This window comes from Leuciscus leuciscus, assembly GCF_965113295.1.
Source record: "Leuciscus leuciscus genome assembly, chromosome: 1".
Lineage (NCBI taxonomy): Eukaryota > Metazoa > Chordata > Actinopteri > Cypriniformes > Leuciscidae > Leuciscus > Leuciscus leuciscus.
In genome coordinates, this window is record NC_138725.1 from 37,535,731 (window position 1) to 37,554,609 (window position 18,879).

General features: G+C 38.0%; 1 protein-coding gene across 4 annotated transcripts in view; it reads right to left on the reverse strand.

The window, feature by feature from the left end:
• The window catches only part of LOC309507195 (uncharacterized protein), a 50,595-nt gene that overhangs the window by 23,489 nt on the left and 8,227 nt on the right, over nt 1-18,879 (reverse strand). For 3 of the 4 annotated variants that reach the window (XM_082181295.1, XM_082181297.1, XM_082181294.1), the window contains exons 3-12: nt 18,185-18,286; nt 16,725-16,811; nt 16,534-16,626; nt 16,349-16,423; nt 15,466-15,579; nt 9,295-9,429; nt 9,087-9,170; nt 3,073-3,171; nt 2,870-2,950; nt 2,408-2,503 (exon numbers count right to left, since the gene is read on the reverse strand). In XM_082181295.1, the coding sequence (XP_082037421.1) occupies nt 2,408-2,503; nt 2,870-2,950; nt 3,073-3,171; nt 9,087-9,170; nt 9,295-9,429; nt 15,466-15,579; nt 16,349-16,423; nt 16,534-16,626; nt 16,725-16,811; nt 18,185-18,286 (966 nt within the window). The other variant, XM_082181296.1, reaches the window with a different exon arrangement.

Consider the following 18,879-nt stretch of genomic DNA (forward strand, 5'->3'; position numbering starts at 1 on the left):
CGCACACAGAAAATGCATGGAGAATACAACTCGACTGAGCACAGCTGTAATTTGTCTGTTTTTTTTGGTGCTATTATGCACAACATAGTAAGAGACATCACCTCTTCAGTGTCCCACAACGTTCCCCTGCTACTCATGGTTGTCGTGTGTGAGGAAACAATGATATCGACAGTGATACGCATGCGCGGGATACTATACTTCCTGAACAAGCGCGCACCCGAGTCCGTGTTGCTTGCACATTAACGCGAACCGCGCCACGGTTCGGGAGCAACCGAGCTCAGACCACCTCCTCCAGGTAGTCTCGGGTTCGGTACTCTAGTGCGCACCCGGGTCCGATGACAGCGTTCACATTAGCGATTTTTCATGCAAACCGTGCCCCGGTCCGCGCTAAACTGCCAGTGTGAAAGCGCCCTAAGATGAAATCCACTGAAGAGAAAAGAAGACATTAAATCTGTAAAGATCTCAGCAGAGGATGATTAAACAACTCCACAAACAGCATTACCAGCTTCACTTATTACTAACCAGATTGACTTTATTTCTGTCATATGAACAGAGGTTTAGATGTTGATGTTTTAAAATGTTTGGCCACCATTGTGGTGATCGGTGTTTCCTTTAGTTGGGCAGTTTGAATCTTGGCATTTTAAGTACAATTTTGGTCTTCGTAACAGTATTTACCAAAGCACATAATTTGTTACAAAGAATGACAAAAACAGAGGTGTTCAGATGGTTTAGTTTTCAAAGTAGAGTGATTCACTAATCTTTTCCCTGATCATAAGTTGTCATTTGTTATTAAAAAATAGCTTACACCTTTCTTGATACTGGGCATTTTTATCTACATTGCCGAATTTTTTGGAAAATCATTATTTTCTTTTATTCATTTTTTTAGGAACAAACAGACATCAAGAAGCAGCATATGAATCTCAACAATGGTGACATGCTTCATGCTGCAATGCATGCAGGGAGCCAAGCGTTTTATACTATGGTGCCTCCCAGAATGCATTGCGGCATACAAAGCATGTCACCATTGTTGAGATTCATATGTGGATTCTTGATGTCTGTGTGTTTGTCCAAAGATTACTTCCCCAATAATAAAAAATAAATAAAAAAAAACAGCTTGATGTCTGATCTGAAGAAAGAAGTCAATGTTTTTTTAAAAATATATATTACTAACAAATAACCACTTTCAGTCAATGATAAAATTTATGAACTTTATGATGTTGAAGACTATAGGCCTATCACCTGACTGTCTTTGATTCTGGCTTTCCATGCAACAAATTATGTGTTTAAGTAAACACTGTTACAAAGACGAAGTCAAGAGTCAAATTGCACAACTAAAGGCAACACTGTTCACAATAATGGTGATTTTTTAATGGTGATTTTAAAACATCAACATCTAAACCTCTGTTAATTCTCAATAAGACCTGTAGACGTCTGACAGAAATAAAGTCAATCTGGTTAGTAATAAGTGAAGCTGGTAATGCTGTTTGTCGAGTTGTTTAATCATCCTCTGCTGAGATCTTCACAGATTTAATGTCTTCTTCTTATCTTTAGTTGATTTAATCTAAGGCTGTGACTAAGGGCGTTTTTCCACTGGGTTCGTTTGCTGCGGTCCGAACCCGAGTGCGCTAGTTCCCGGCGCCCCCCGCAGCGTTGGTCTGGTTTCACACTCAATTAGTTGTATCTAACCCAGGTGCGTTTTCAGTGATCTTACGTCATCGCAAACGCACACGGAAAACGCATGGAGAATACAACTCGACTGAGCATAGCTGTAATTTGTCTGTTTTTTTGGTGCTATTATGCACAACATAGTGAGAGACAACTATGTTTATGTTCATTACATGGTGTAATTCAGCACATATCCAGGGGACGCCGTGTTTCTGCTGCTCGCAGAAGATTTTTCACTGATGCGACAGTGATACGCATGCGCGGGATACTATACTTCCTGAACAAGCACGCACCCGAGTCCGTGTTGCTTGCACATTAACGCGAACCGCGCCACGGTTCGGGAGCAACCGAGCTCAGACCACCTCCTCCAGGTAGTCTCGGGTTCGGTACTCTAGTGCGCACCCGGGTCCGATGACAGCGTTCACATTAGCGATTTTTCATGCGAACCGTGCCCCGGTCCGCACTAAACTGCCAGTGTGAAAGCGCCCTAAAAGTCAGTTGTAGTTCTTGTGTTTCTCTTTCCTTCAGTAATTCTGCTTGTTAACTACAGGTGTTCATCACTAATGCTCAATCATCACTCAATTAATCACTTAATTATCTCATTAACTTTAACACTGCTTTAGTGTTACTTTAACACTCTTTAGAGTGGGACCATATTTGCTCTGAGCAGTGTTGATTTAACACTGGGGATTTTGCTGTGTAATCAGATACTGTATGGTGTTGAAGTGTTGTGTTCACTCACCTGTTTTCAGTATCAGTTCAGTCATCAGTGTAACAGAGTTCAGTAAAACAACAGCAACTGATCCAAACAGATACACTGGAACAAAACGTTGCAACTCTGTAAAAAAAGAAATCAAATAATACAGCACTGTTTAATATCATAATTTAGAGGAAATGAGTCCACATTTTTTGATCTCCACATCATTTAAAATCCTCACCAGTCTGTTATTCAAATATATTATTTGATAAAGTTGATTAAAAACCTGACATTAATGTAACATCACATACACAAATACACCATCATAACATGTTTCACACAATAGATTGGCCTCAAAAGAAATTCCAAATAAAGCATTACTGGGCTGGTAAATGCTGACACTCAAACTCTCTTCAGAAGAGTAGAATAAAAGGGAATGAAAAGAATGAACTAGAGCAGACAGAAAAACATTAGAGTGATGTGCAACGCAGGTGATTAATACTGTACCACAATTAAATGACCATGCGAAGTTTACCACTGCCCAGAGTAACTGAAGAAACGCAATCGTACAGGTCCATCCCATACGATCTGTACATGAACAAAACATCAGCTTCATCATCACAGTCACAGTTTCTGTTCAGACATTGACAAAGTTCTTCAGTGACTTTTGTAATTCATAATCGTAACAACATTATTTTATATTATCATACCCTTTTCATTTTCCAAAGTTATGATGTAGAAATAAACCATTACAGCATTGACTGATAACATGATAATTATCCACACTGGTCTCCTGACTGAAGGTGAACCTGAAACACATTGTTTAAATTAAAAGTCAATATTTGATAAAAATCAATACTGTAAAATTAAGATGATACACGGCAAACATAACATGAGAATCAAAAACAAAGCTGGTGTGCACATCCCAAACACCCAGATTGGGCTCAGGTGCAGGACAACTGAGTGATATAAACAAAAATAAAGAAGTGTGAAGTCCGCACACTGATGTTAACTGCTTCCAAATGGATTTTATTAAAAAAGGCAACGTTTCGACCCTCAGGTCTTCATCAGGCACAATATCATTGTGAAGTGAAAACAACTTTAAATAGACACAGGTGATCACCCTAATTGGGGACACACACACAGAAACATGTAACAAGTACAGATCATGTGACAAGTACAGATCATGTGACAAGTACAGATCATGTATAAAAATAAAAAATAAAAAAAAAATAATAATAATAATTTAAAAAAAATAAAAAATAATAATTGATTAAGTCTATTCACTAAAGGGATAATGTCAAAAAAATAAAATAAAAATAAAAATAAATAAATAAATAAATAATGAATGATTAAGTCTATTCACTAAAGGGATAAAAAAAAAAAAAAAAAGGGAATTAGTGTCAACAAATAAGTCACTATAAAAAAGGCTTAATATCAAAATCCTCATTCAACCCTAAAGGTGACAAAGTATTTAAGGTGTAGATCCAAAAACATTCCCTCTGTAATAATTTCTTCTCATAATCTCCTCCTCTTGAGGGTTTTATGACCTTTTCTGAAAAAGTCAGACCACCAGTCAGACCTTTTCAGACCACCTGAAAAAGTAGTAACTTTGTCTGATTTCAAAAAAATTGATAGCAAAATTTTGGTAGAAACCGTACAACACCTTAAAACATCAACATGCGCTCTTGACACACTTCCCACATCTTTTTTCAAAAGTGTGTTAAACAGTTTAGAAGCAGATCTTCTAGAAGTGGTAAATGCCTCACTTCTCTCTGGGAGTTTTCCAAACTCCCTGAAAACTGCAGTTGTCAAGCCCCTCCTGAAAAAGAGCAATCTGGATAAGACCATATTAAGCAACTATAGACCGATCTCAAATCTTCCTTTCATAGGCAAGATCATAGAAAAAGTTGTCTTCAATCAGCTGAACAAATTCTTAAGCTCGAATGGATACTTTGACAATTTTCAATCTGGTTTCCGACCGCATCACAGCACAGAGACAGCGCTCATAAAGATAATAAACGATATTCGCTTAAATACTGATTCAGGCAAATTATCAGTGCTGGTACTACTCGACCTCAGTGCTGCATTTGACACTGTCGATCATAACATACTTCTTGACAGGCTGGAAAACTGGGTGGGGCTTTCTGGGATAGTCCTAAAAAATGGTTCAGGTCATACTTAGTTGGGAGAGGTTATTATGTGAGTATAGGAGACCATAAGTCTGAGTGGACATCCATGACATGCGGAGTCCCTCAAGGCTCAATTCTTGCGCCACTCCTGTTCAACCTGTATATGCTCCCAATGAGCCAAATAATGAGAAAGAACCAAATTGCTTACCACAGCTATGCAGACGACACACAGCTGTACTTAGCCCTATCGCCTAATGATTACAGCCCCATTGACTCCTTGTGCCGATGCATTGATGAAGTCAACAGTTGGATGTGTCAAAACTTTCTTCAATTAAACAAAGACAAAACTGAAGTCATTGCGTTTGGAAACAAAGATGAAGTTCTCAAGGTGAACGCATACCTTCACTCTAGGGGTCAAACAACTAAAAATCAAGTCAGGAATCTTGGTGTGACACTAGAGTCAGACCTTAGTTTCAGTAGTCATGTCAAAGCAATAACTAAATCAGCATACTATCATCTAAAAAATATTGCAAGAATTAGATGCTTTGTTTCCAGACAAGACTTAGAGAAACTTGTGCATGCTTTCATCACCAGCAGGGTGGATTATTGTAATGGTCTCCTCACTGGCCTTCCCAAAAAGACCATAAGACAGTTGCAGCTCATACAGAACGCTGCCGCTAGGATTCTGAGCAGAACCAGAAAATATGAACATATCACACCAGTCCTCAGGTCTTTACACTGGCTCCCAGTTAGATTTAGGATTGATTTCAAAGTATTATTACTGGTATATAAATCATTCAATGGCCTAGGACCTCAATACATTGCAGATATGCTCACTGAATATAAACCCAACAGATCACTCAGATCATTAGGATCATATCAGCTAGAAATACCAAGGGTTCACTCTAAACATGGTGAGTCTGCTTTTAGCTATTATGCCAGCCGCAGCTGGAACCAGCTTCCAGAAGAGATCAGATGTGCTCCTACAGTGGTCACATTCAAATCCAGACTCAAAACACTTCTGTTTAGCTATGCATTTACTGAATGAGCACTGTGCCGCTGTTCGTCCGACTGTACTGTACTGTATTTCATTTTATTTTTCTAAACTGTTTTAATTATTCTTATTTATTTTTATTATTCTAATTTCTTCTATGTAAAGCACTTTGAATTGCCATTGTGTATGAAATGTGCTATATAAATAAACTTGCCTTGCCTTGCCTTGCCTTTTCTATACCGATATATTGCAAAACGCTGACGTTATGACCTACTTGTCTAAAATGAGACGCTATAGGACTACGCATATCTCCAGTCCTAATGTTGCTGCGGTGTTCACTAATGCGAGTACGCAATTGTCTGGACGTTTTACCCACGTATGCAAGACCACAAGGACAACGGATTAAATAAATCACATGAGTAGAAGCTAATAGTATCCCGTATCGGAATATTACGACCAGTGCGTGGATGACTAAAAGATTTACATTTATGTGTAAAAGCACACTGGGCGCAATTACCACACCTGTAATTACCTGGAGGAAGAGTAGGAATGCATTGTTTTATACGTGAAGGATATTCAGATTTTACAAGCAAGTCACGAAGATTGTTTTGACGATTTAAAAACTAGATTCGGACCATTTTTAAAGACACCTGATAATTTAGGATCACTTGAAATAATATGCCAATGATTATTTAAGACTCTGCGAAACTCTACACCTAATGCAGAATACTTCGTAGTACAAATGGGAGCACTTTCACAAATTCTTCAGAACCCTGAGACTTCGGGAGTTCTTTGGTACAAATGAACAATCGTTCCCATCTAATGATGTTCCGCCCGTTACCACACAGGGCAGTGTTACTCTTGAACAGTCCATGGCTCGTCTTCCTTTTAAAAGAAAATCTACCTTTATTCCATTTAAGAATAGAAATTCGTCCTTGGATACCTATTGTAGGCTTGTGGAATTTGATGTAAAAAACTTACTTAAGAACAAAAGGCAATATAAAGTCCACAATAACTTGTCGAAAATGGAGAGGGATGCTTTATTTGATCTTAGCAAAGACAATACGGTGATAGTGCGTCCTGCAGATAAGGGTGGAGCGATTGTACTTCAACGAGCTGCAGATTATGAAAAAGAAATTCGCAGACAATTGAATGATCATGTTTTTTATGAAGCCTTACCTGCTGACCCTACTAATAAAATGAAAGCGTGTATTCATTCTAAGTTTTTGTCACACTTTGAAAACGGTGAGTTCAGTAAAAATGAATATGATTTTCTCAAAGTAGATTTTCCAATTACACCCATTATATACACCTTGCCTAAGGTTCACAAAGGACTAGATACCCCCTTGAAAGGTCGTCCTATTGTGAGTGGTATTGGTAGTCTCACTGAGAACATTTCTTCTTATGTGGATTTTTATATCAAATCATTTGTACCTAGGTTGTCATCTTATGTAAGAGATTCTATGGATTTTATTGAATCATTATATGGTGTTGACTTTTCTGTTGATGATGTGCTTCTTGCTACTTTTAATGTTCAGAGTTTATATACCAACATCCCTCACACTGAAGGTTTACTTGCTCTAGAACAATTCTTAACACAAAGATCTGTGGATGAAAAACCTAGCACAGCATGTTTATTGGATTTAACTAATACTGTCTTGACTAACAACTTTTTTCATTTTCAAGATGATTTTTATTTACAAGTGAAGGGTACTGCGATGGGTAGTAAAATGGCACCTAATTATGCTTGCTTGTACATGGGAGTTTTTGAAAATGACTTCATTTTAAATGAGTAAAATTCTTTTTTTCCTAAGATTTTGCTTTACAAACGGTATATTGATGACATTTTTATGATCACTAAGGCCACACCTGCAGAGATGTTGATGTTTTTGAATTATCTTAACTCAAGGACTGAGCATGTGAATTTTACTATGGAATGCGATCCAGTAAGCATTAGTTTTCTTGATGTTCGTGTGTACATATGTGACGGGAAACTCCATACCGATCTGTATCGAAAACCAACGGATCGCAATACTATTTTAAGAGGCGATAGTTTCCATCCTAGACCTTTAATTAGGAGTTTACCTATCAGTCAATTTAAGCGTGTGCGTAGAGTTTGCAGCACAGATGAATCTTACACTCAACAATCCACTGATTTAACAAAAAGATTTTTGAATCGTGGTTACCGAAAATAATGGATTGAAAATGCCAAAAAGAAATTCAATGAGACATCTCAAATGCAGTGTTTACGAACAAAGCATGATAATAAAACGCAATTTCTTAATGCTCCCATTTGTACTACGAAGTATTCTGCATTAGGTGTAGAGTTTCGCAGAGTCTTAAATAATCATTGGCATATTATTTCAAGTGATCCTAAATTATCAGGTGTCTTTAAAAATGGTCCGAAACTAGTTTTTAAACGTCAAAACAATCTTCGTGACTTGCTTGTAAAATCTGAATATCCTTCACGTATAAAACAATGCATTCCTACTCTTCCTCCAGGTAATTACAGGTGTGGTAATTGCGCCCAGTGTGCTTTTACACATAAATGTAAATCTTTTAGTCATCCACGCACTGGTCGTAATATTCCGATACGGGATACTATTTGCTTCTACTCATGTGATTTATTTAATCCGTTGTCCTTGTGGTCTTGCATACGTGGGTAAAACGTCCAGACAATTGCGTACTCGCATTAGTGAACACCGCAGCAACATTAGGACTGGAGATATGCGTAGTCCTATAGCGTCTCATTTTAGACAAGTAGGTCATAACGTCAGCGTTTTGCAATATATCGGTATAGAAAAGGTCATAAAACCCTCAAGAGGAGGAGATTATGAGAAGAAATTATTACAGAGGGAATGTTTTTGGATCTACACCTTAAATACTTCGTCACCTTTAGGGTTGAATGAGGATTTTGATATTAAGCCTTTTTTATAGTGACTTATTTGTTGACACTAATTCCCTTTTTTCTTTTTTTTTTTATCCCTTTAGTGAATAGACTTAATCATTTTATTTAATCTTTTTTTTTTTCTTTTTTTTTTTTTTGACATTATCCCTTTAGTGAATAGACTTAATCAATTATTATTATCATTTTTTTTTTTTTTTTTTTTTTTTACATGATCTGTACTTGTCACATGATCTGTACTTGTTACATGTTTCTGTGTGTGTGTGCCCAATTAGGGTGATCACCTGTGTCTATTTAAAGTTGTTTTCACTTCACATTGATATTGTGCCTGATGAAGACCTGAGGGTCGAAACGTTGCCTTTTTTAATAAAATCCATTTGGAAGCAGTTAACATCAGTGTGCGGACTTCACACTTCTTTATTTTTATAATATAAAACATCTCACAAATGTCCCCATGTAACAGATTTAGTGTGTGAGACTAGAAATATTTCTACAATTAGCTATACATTCAAAATCATCAAAGATAAGAAATGAATAATCGTTACATGTATAATAGTTTAATTGTAAAAAATTATAACTGATAAATTAATAACAGTGAAAGAGATACAAGCATTTTGAAAAATGTACAGATCACATTATGATGTCATGGTTATGTGTTTACATCTGGAATTAGATCATAATTCAAATACTTACAGCCCATCTTTTGGCCACATGTCTCATCCCAATTGTATCTTGTCACTATGAGAAACACTGGTAAAACTGCAACAATGAAGTATCCTGAAAACAGAAGAGTGATTATATTAATACAGCTACTGGACTTTACTGACAGACATCAACAGATAACATTTTCTTGTACTATTACTCACAATTCAATCTCAATAGTTCGTAAAGTTGAATTTACCGCCTCTGGCAGATCCAAAGGCATAAAACAGGATGATGAATTGTAGTAAAGGTAGAACATCAAAGCTTATACCAGCCAAAACCTCAAATATAGCAATTATCTGTTCACTTATTCTCTCAATGAATTTAGCCAACACTGTATAAGAAAACAACAATTAATAAAAGAATCAAAATGGTTGATCTGATTTTAAATTAGAGTCATGATAAACAAGTACTGAACCAGTTCACACAATCATTCACCATTTCCCCTTGAATATGATATAAACATGAATAACACACATACACTATTCAAAATCATTAACTCACAGGGACAAACAGATGAAAAGCTTTACACACAGCCGTCAAAACATCAAAACATTAAGTTTACACATATTAAAAACAAAGTAGACAATGTGAAAGAAATACTAACACTCATTTGCATTTTGAAAGTAAAAGATGTAAATGCCCACAAGTGAGTACAGATTCACTTTACTGAGGACAGCTCAATAAAGTATGAAATGTAAATGTAATAAATTCCAGATTCCCACTCCCAGGTCTGGATCAAAGCCTCCCTTGCCCTCCTCCAGGTATGGCAACAACACTGAATTAGTGCTGGGCGGTATGACCAAAAATCCACATTACGGTATTTTTCTAAATTACACCGGTTTCACGGTATATGCCGATATTTTTTTTCCCAAGCATGACTGGGTGTAAAACACATTTTTCACTGAGTGAGAGAGGAAATACTGCAGTAGATTGACTTAGAATGCCCTATTTTACTGTCATGAGTGAATATTGTAGAAAAAAATCCACACTAGTATTAATACAGGTTTGCAAGGCTGTTTACAAAGAGGTGCCAGCAGGAGGCGCTTTAGGAGCGGCAGAAATAGCGGTTTCCCCGGTAACGGCTGTACACAAAGCAGCAATGTTCATAAACGCAGCTTTATCAAGAAAGATAAAGAAAGATTCAATCGTAATAACAAAGAAACTTTTCTAAAGACCGTCAGTTCACTTCAGATACATTCATATAAAAAGACCTGCGACACGTTTTGATTTTGAAACGTGCAGTGCTCATGTTTATTCAACAATGTCAATGCCAACCACAAATAGATTTTCCAAAAGGCTTTGTTGATATTGTGAACCAATGTATGGGAAACACTGTAATATAATTTGACAGCTATCAATTATAGTTTAACCTATCCACCTTCAAAGTCACGCTTAGTAACACGTGCATCACCACAGTGCAACAGTGAAAAAGGACCCTCTCAAACAGTGTCGCGCCGCGTTCCGATCGTTATTAAAGCGACATACACCGGTATTGCGGTATTTTAAAAATTAATATCATAACAAAAATAAACACCGGTATTCGGTATGAACCGGTACACCGCCCAGCACTACACTGAATAAAAGTCTGAAACGAGGGAACAGCAGCCTCAGCACCCTGGGAAGAAAACAAAGGAAGCAGCACATGAACGGGCAAAGCCTAGACACCGGCAAGGAGTTGTGGGCATACTCGGTCTACGTCAGTTGCTGACTCCAGGTGAAGGGGTTATGGGAGGACAGGCATCGAACCATCCACTCGAGAGCCTTGTTCGCACGCTCGGTCTGGCCATTGGCCTGAGGATGGAAGAGTGACGACAAACTTGCGGAGGCTCCAATCTGCCGACAGAACTCTCTCTAGAAATGGGAAACAAACTGGGGCCTGTCAGAGACCACATCCTCCAGACGACAATGAATCCACAAGACATGGTCAGTGACCACCCAGGCCATCTCCTTAACTGAGGGAGGTTTGGGAAGGGCAATGGAGTGATGTTAAGGACCATGCTAAAGACAACAGAATAGCCACTGGATAGAGGGAGGCCAGTAACAAAATCCAACAAAACACCAGGACAATACGTTGGGCTAGCCATTTTTTGTACCAAGTCTTTAATAGTTGAAGTGCCCCAAAAATTCAAGAGTTTAGCTGATCGAATATTTTCCAGGTTCCTGTGGTCAGTCCACACAACGAATGGAACCGCTGCTACCTCCATCCAGAGACGCCACTCCCCCAAAGCCAGATGGACTGCCAGCAGCTCTCAATTGCCAATGTTATCATTCCATTCTGTGGGAGACAAACGGTGTGAATAATAAGCACAATGATAAAGCTTCTTTTCATGAGAGGATATTTGAAACAGGCCCACTCCGACACCAACCTCTGAGGCATCCACATCCACGAAAAAATGACATGATTGCTCAGGAGTAACAAAAATGGGAGCAGATGAAGACTTTGGATTTAGCAAACACCTCTTGCACAACTGAAGACCAAATTAATTTAGATTTGATAGTTAATGTCATCAAAGGAGCCGCCACCTGACTAAGATTCCTGATAAAACGCAGGTAAAAACTGGCAAATCCCGAAGATCTTTACGAGAGCCAGTTGTTGGCCAGTTAGAAACAGCCTTTACCTTTCCAGGGCCCAATAAACAGAACTGAGGCATGAAGGCACTAGGCATGAAAAATGCACTTCCCAACTTTTGACAAAACTGTTTCTCCGGCAGCCATTGCAGCACTCCTCTGATGCGCTGGATGTGCACCTGAAAGGAACAAGAATAGATCAGAATGTCATCCAAGTACACAAAGATGAGTTTATTTATCATGTCTCTCAGCACGTCATTGACGAGTGCTGGAGAGAAGACAGGAGAGAAGACAGCCGGAGCGTTGGACAGGCTGAAAGGTAAAAACAAATATTCGAAGTGCCCCGTATGTGTCTTCCACTCGACACCGTCCCTAATCCAGACCAAATGATAACCATTGCATAAACCCTACTTTGTAAAGAATCTAACCATCTGCAAAACCTCAAAAGCTGAAGACATAAGAGGTAGAGGGGTACCTGTTCTTAATAGTTATGTCATTCATCCCCCAATAGTCAATGCAGAGGTGCAAAGAATCATCCATTTTCACAAAGGAGAATCCAGCACCTGCTGGAGAGGGGCAGGGATGGATAATGCCACCTGCCCAGAGACTGAGATGACCGCTCACTCAGGAGCGGACAAAGAGAAAAGACAGGGCTGGGGCAGAGAAGTGCCAGGGGATGAGGTCGATCCCACAATCATACGACCGATGGGGTAAAAGAGAGGCAGCCCAGGACCTACTGAAGACCACTCGCAGATTGATGTATATTAGAAACCAGGGACGGATCAATTGTCTCTTCCTGCAACACAGACAAAGTAGAAACAACAGAAGGGGCCGAAACCAAACAATTTGCATGACAAAAAGAACTTTGAAAAACAAAACTATCTGCCCTGTTAATGTGTAGGTTGTGAAGAGACAACCAGGGATATCTCAATTAAACAGACATAACACCAGATCCTCTCGGTGATTGCCGAAGGGCGATCAAACTGACTGGGCCAGTAACGTGAGGGACGGTCATCAACCGGTGCCCGTCAAGAGAATGAACAGAAAGAGGAGGAGAGAGGAGATCAATGAGAAGACCCCTCTGAAGACCCTCATCAATAAAACAACTTTTCCGCTCCGAGTTGATGAGCGCAGAACACTTGAAGACTGAACTATTGATGAGCACCGATGCACAAAGAGAAGTACGAGACCCAAGAAGTGGGGAGATTGAAGTACGACATGCCAGAATTCCCCATTCTACTGGCGAGCTCTGGATTTTACTGGACATGATACAGCAAGATGTCCTTGAACACCACAATACATAGCCTTTAGACAACCACTATTGTCTTTATTCTGAGGTGAGGCAAAGTCTGTCCACCTGCATGGGCTCAGACTTGGTGGAATTAGTGACTCTTAGGAAGGAAGGATAATTAAATGGCTCCACCCGTGATCTGATGGAGGCTCCCTGGACTCTGCGCCTCAATTCCATACAGTCATCCTAGCAAACATTGAGATTTATGAGGTCATCCAAAGACTCTGGGGGGCCGCAGACATAAATCCTCATCCTTAACATCCTCCACAAGACCGTCCAAGAAGCATGTTTTCAGCGTGTGGAATTCAATGGCATAGTCCATTACAGTTATTTTGCCTTGCTGGAGAGCCTCAAGAAGTCTGAAAGCCTCTTTGCCAAAAACAGACCGGTCAAAACCTTGATCATTTCAGTTTTAAAAAGGTGAACATCCAAGCAACACAGAGATTGAGCATCTCCAGTTGGCGGATCCCCAGTCGCAAGTTCTTCCGGTCAATAAGTAGAGGACAAATGCCACTTTAGATCTTTCCAATGCATAGGTCTGCGTATTGAATAAGACAACGAATGACATTGAGTGAGCTCACCGGCAAAAACTGGAATATTATCCACTTGAGCCTCAAGAAGACTGAGAGGATGGTTATCGGTCTGATGGTTAAGGCATCCACAGATGAGCATAGCCTAGTTCCTCTTCTTGTCGGCCAAGCAAAACTCCTTGACGTTGACGTTCCACAGAACTACACAAAGGTGACTCTTCCCGGGTCCATGTTTGGCCAGAGTGTTCTGTCATGATAATAATAATAATTATTATTATAATAATAAAAATAATCACTAAAGAAAAGACCCAAAAGCAGAAGAATACTTAACAGATTTATTTACAAATGCTGGAATAGTCTCTCGGACAAAAAACAACTGGCTCCAGACCAACACAAGTCATCGATCAGGTCTCAGTTTTAATCAGACAATAAATATGCTTACAGATGTATGGAATGGAGGATTCAATGACTGAGATGATCAAGAAGGTGAAGACCAGACAGGCCATAAAACTGGAATTACTAATCAAAGTGGGGAAAGACATCGGGCAAAATCCTAATGAACTGACCAAGCAGCTCATGTGAGCAAACAAAAACACTGGCAAAAAACACAGAGAAAAGACAAGTGAATAAATAGCAAATAAAACAAGGAAATAATGAGACAGAAGCACAGTCAGTTTAGCACAGTGGCCACAAGAAAGAAAGAAAACAAAAACAAAGGAAGAGAGCTATCAAACCCGAGAGACAAAAACTGTAATTGTGAAATACTGAGATCTCATGATGAAACATTCACACTACCAAACTTTTTGTTCCATTTATATGGATTTTAATCAATCTTAAAATGTACACTTTGATTTATTTTACTTACTTTTTTCTTCTCATGCCAGTATGTGCATACAATTTGCAACATAAACTCACCTTGGCCAATGGAAATGCTTCACTTAAAGGATTAGTTCACTTTCAAAAAAAAATTTGCTGATAATTTACTCACCCCGATGTCATCCAAGATATACATGTCTTTCTTTCTTCAGTCGAAAAGAAATGAAGGTTTTTGAGGAAAACATTCCAGGATTTTTCGACACAGAATGGACTTCAATGGCACCAACTATACCAATGTTCAAAGAAGGTTCAAATGTCCGTCTCATTGCAGCTTCAAAGTCTCGACACGATCCCAGTCGAGAAATAACAGTCTTATCTAGCGAAACGATCGGTCATTTAAAAATATATATATATATATATATATATTTATATACTTTTTAACCACAAATGCTCGTCGTGTACCATCTCTGAGATGTGCCACATATTACGTCATCACGTTGGAAAGGTCAAAAAAAAAAAAAAAAAAAAGTAATAAATTAAAACAAAGATGTCGGACGATTTTGAAGTTGGAGGAGAAAATGAGATTAAATTTTTCGCCCTTCCCTACCTTTGAACCGGAATACACAGACAAATAACCTAGATAGATGACGTGAAGCGTGATCTTTCCAACGTGATGACGCAATGCGTGGCACATCTCGTGATGGTACACGACGAGCATTTGTGGGTAAACATTTTTTTTTTTTTTTTTTTTTAATTGCCGATCGTTTCGCTAGATAAGACTCTTATTTCTCGACTGGGATCGTGTAGAGACTTTGAAGCTGCAATGAGATGGACATTTGAACCTTCTTTGAACATTGGTATAGTTGGTTGCAATTGAAGTCCATTCTGTGTAGAAAAATCCTGGAATGTTTTCCTCAAAAACCTTAATTTCTTTTCGACTGAAGAAAGAAATACATGGATATCTTGGATGACATCGGGGTGAGTAAATTATCAGCAATAATTTTTTTGAAAGTGAACTAATCCTTTAACTGACAAATCAGTTCTGATATTATGGTTTTTATATTTTGTGCCCATAGCAAACACCATTAGTCTGACAAAAACATGATTTCACAGCACATATCTCACTTGTTATTGATTGAAGGAAACAGATATTAATACTTACAGAAAATTATATAGAAGAGTTCGAACAGAAGCGCCACTACAAAGTAGAGTATAATCATGACACCTTCAAATCCCACGTAATTCATACTTTTGTTCAAGGCAGATTTAAACAGAACTGGAAGAAATCAAGAAATAAAACAAAACAAATATTACTAATTTAAAGCCAACCAAAACATAAATACACATCACAAGAATTAAAGACACCCTTTTCATCTCACATAATGTTGTTTATGTACAGTATTACAGTACATTAGCTGAAGTGACAGTCTAATTCTGAGCCTATGACCTTTTTTCTGCTTATAAGACCTCTGACATCATCACAAAACATACTGAGAACATTGTAAAAAATGTGCATGTGCCAGAAAACACCACTACTTCACCCATGTTTGAAACTCCACCATTTTGAGTATTTCTGTATTTGCGATGAGAGACAACTTTACTGGTCAAACAAAAAGAGAACAAAGGAGCGTCACGCTTGAATGACACGGCGCACCCAGTGCCTGAATTTGCTTGTTTTAATTTACTCTGTCAAGAACAAGTTATCTTATAATTTGCAGAGAATTTTTTTTAATTGACATTTCACATTTGATGTTATTTAATTTAAATAATTATGTTTCTTTTTGGGTCAACAAATAATTTTTTACAGTGAAGGAATTTAGAGGCACTTCAAGCATGTTATAGTGTCTAAGTGACTATAAATTATATTTGTAGTGTAATAACTGTAACACATGTAATACATTTTTTTTCATGATCAGCTGGTGTAGTTAAGAGTGATCATAAATTGTCTTAAGTTCCTTAAACACGGAGATTCAGCACTGAACACATGCAGAACCCGTTATACTAAAACTGTCACACACTGTTAATTTACTTTTGGATTTGTTTACCTGAATAAAAAACAGCTGAGAAAACTATATATTCTGTTTCACAACTGTAATTTTGAATAAATGTTTTGAATTTGCCTGTAAAACAGAAAAAGATTAAATAATTAAACACTTCATACTTTTTATCGGTGAATTACATACACTCTATTTTGTCTAATAATCTGTCAGTCATCATAAATAAATCATACCTGTGAGCTCATTTACATATGGAGCCGTCCAGAGCAATAAGAGAGGTCTCAGAAAATAAAGAGCAGAACAAGAGACCGTCTCAAACAGAGACCCTGAAACAAAACCAGATAATAATAACTGCTGTATGAGTAAACAAATACTTGAATTATATTATAATGCACTGATAAACAATCAGTAGTGAAACACTCACCTTCAGAAACACCCCAGAAGACAAAAGCAAGACACATGATCAAATTTGGACAGATGACTAGAAACATCTGAAGACGGAGCACTAGATCTACAGAGAAAAGACTAATATTAAATTCAAAATAATTAAATATCGGTTCAACTTATTTAACTACAAATGCTAGTAACTGAGCATTTTGACAAAATACAGCAAACATTTTTTTTTTTTTTTTTTAAGTTATCTGCATCTCCTGCATCAAGCCACTTCCATAATAGCTGTTCAAATTAATGCACGGCATAGACTCAAACTGTAACTGTGTGCAAGACTCCAATAAAATTATTAGGTAATTATTCCCTTTATATTTATGGCTATATCTATGATTGACTACACAACATTATAATATTATTTGAATTTTTTTTTTTAAATCATTATTATTATTATTATTATTTTAAATGAGTATTGTTCCAGCTTCCTGGTTCATTAGGGTACTCTTGTAAGCAAGTAGCAGTGGCTGGGATAGACTTTAAGCATAACCTCCACTTAAAAAGATACAATCTTATCCTGTTTATGTAAAATGAGCTGCTCCCGAGCAGGTTTGAGCTCACAGACCAGTTGCAATGACATCAACCCCAGATAGCAACATTGTTTCGGCCCAGATCTGGCACTTGTGGAATGAAGATCTGGCCCACATGCAGACTGTGGAATGACGGCCCTTGGGTGGACTGCTCCTGTTTGCCAGATCTGGGCCACAAGCAGGCCATAGCAATGCCACATGTCAGCCAAGAGCAAAGAAATAAACCAGAACTGGACCTTATCGGAGCCACAAAGTCTGTGTATATTAAATATGGAGTCATCTCAGCCTTAATAAGCCTGTTAACAAGCAGAATCACTGAAGGAAAGAAGAGAACAGAAAAAGAGATGAGCAGAAACACAAGAACTACACATTACTTCAGACACAGTCTTAGATTAAATCAACTGAAGAGAAAAGAAGACATTCAATCTCTGAAGATCTCAGCAGAGGAGGATTAAACAACTCAACAAACAACATTACCAGCTTCACTTATTACTAACCATATTTACTTTAACCAGATTTACTTTAGTGGGCCGGATCTGGGCCGAAACAATGTTGCTATCTGGGACTCCAGGATGAGCTTTGAAGAACCTAACAATCCTGGATCATGTCAAATCGTCAACAATGAAATCCAGCTGACTGAGTAATCCACGTACTAGGAACGGACAGGTGGTTATTAAATGTGTTTGTATCGGTCATCTGCGTCAAGCCTCTTGAGTTTATCTAGTCAAGCCAGTGCGTGACAGATGCATGTCGGTTAGAAGTTTTTCTTTACAGTACATTTTACATTACTATTTTTAGATTTTACATTGGACGCCAGGTGGTGACAAACACAGTAAAATTGTTCATTGTATCTGCTAAATTGCGAATTATAGCAGATAAGAGCACTGCCATGGCATTCACATAGACCTACCTTTACTTTGTGATCTGCAGTAGATTATAAAGCAGAGCAGAAGTGCAGATACGGATGCAGAAATACAGAGAATCAACACCATTATGTGTGAAACAGAGAAACCTGTGAAACACAGACATCAGTTACTGAACAGAGTTACATTATTGTGAAGGATAGCCTGTATGTTGACCTACAAATGTCATTACTATGATCTTGTAAGCATGAATGTGAATCATGAATAATGGCTCTTTTTAAAAATTTAATACAAGTATGAAAATGAAGGACAACAAAAGGAAATGACAGGAAAACACTCCAGACACGGCCGCCATCTTGCAATGGTCAGCGTGTCGTCACTCACAGTAAGAATCAATAATGCCACAACATGCACAGCTTCTGGTTGTGAAACCGCCAATATTTAAATTCCAGAAGAAATTGGATAAACTTTTACAGGTGAGAATGTGTTGGTTTGTGTTTTTATATGTATTAACTCAATATTACATGTTTTTACCATGGTACTTTTAATGTTTTAACTTTTACTATGGTAACTTTGTAATGTCAAGTCAGCTGACGCCTTCATCTTGTATTGTGTTAGTTTAGTAAAATCATCTGCAGAAATCTATTTCATATATAGATATTCATACATGCGTCTAACTGCGGTTGCAGAAGCTTAGTCAACTTGTTCTCGAATGTTCACGGACCGCTCCAATATGGCGGAC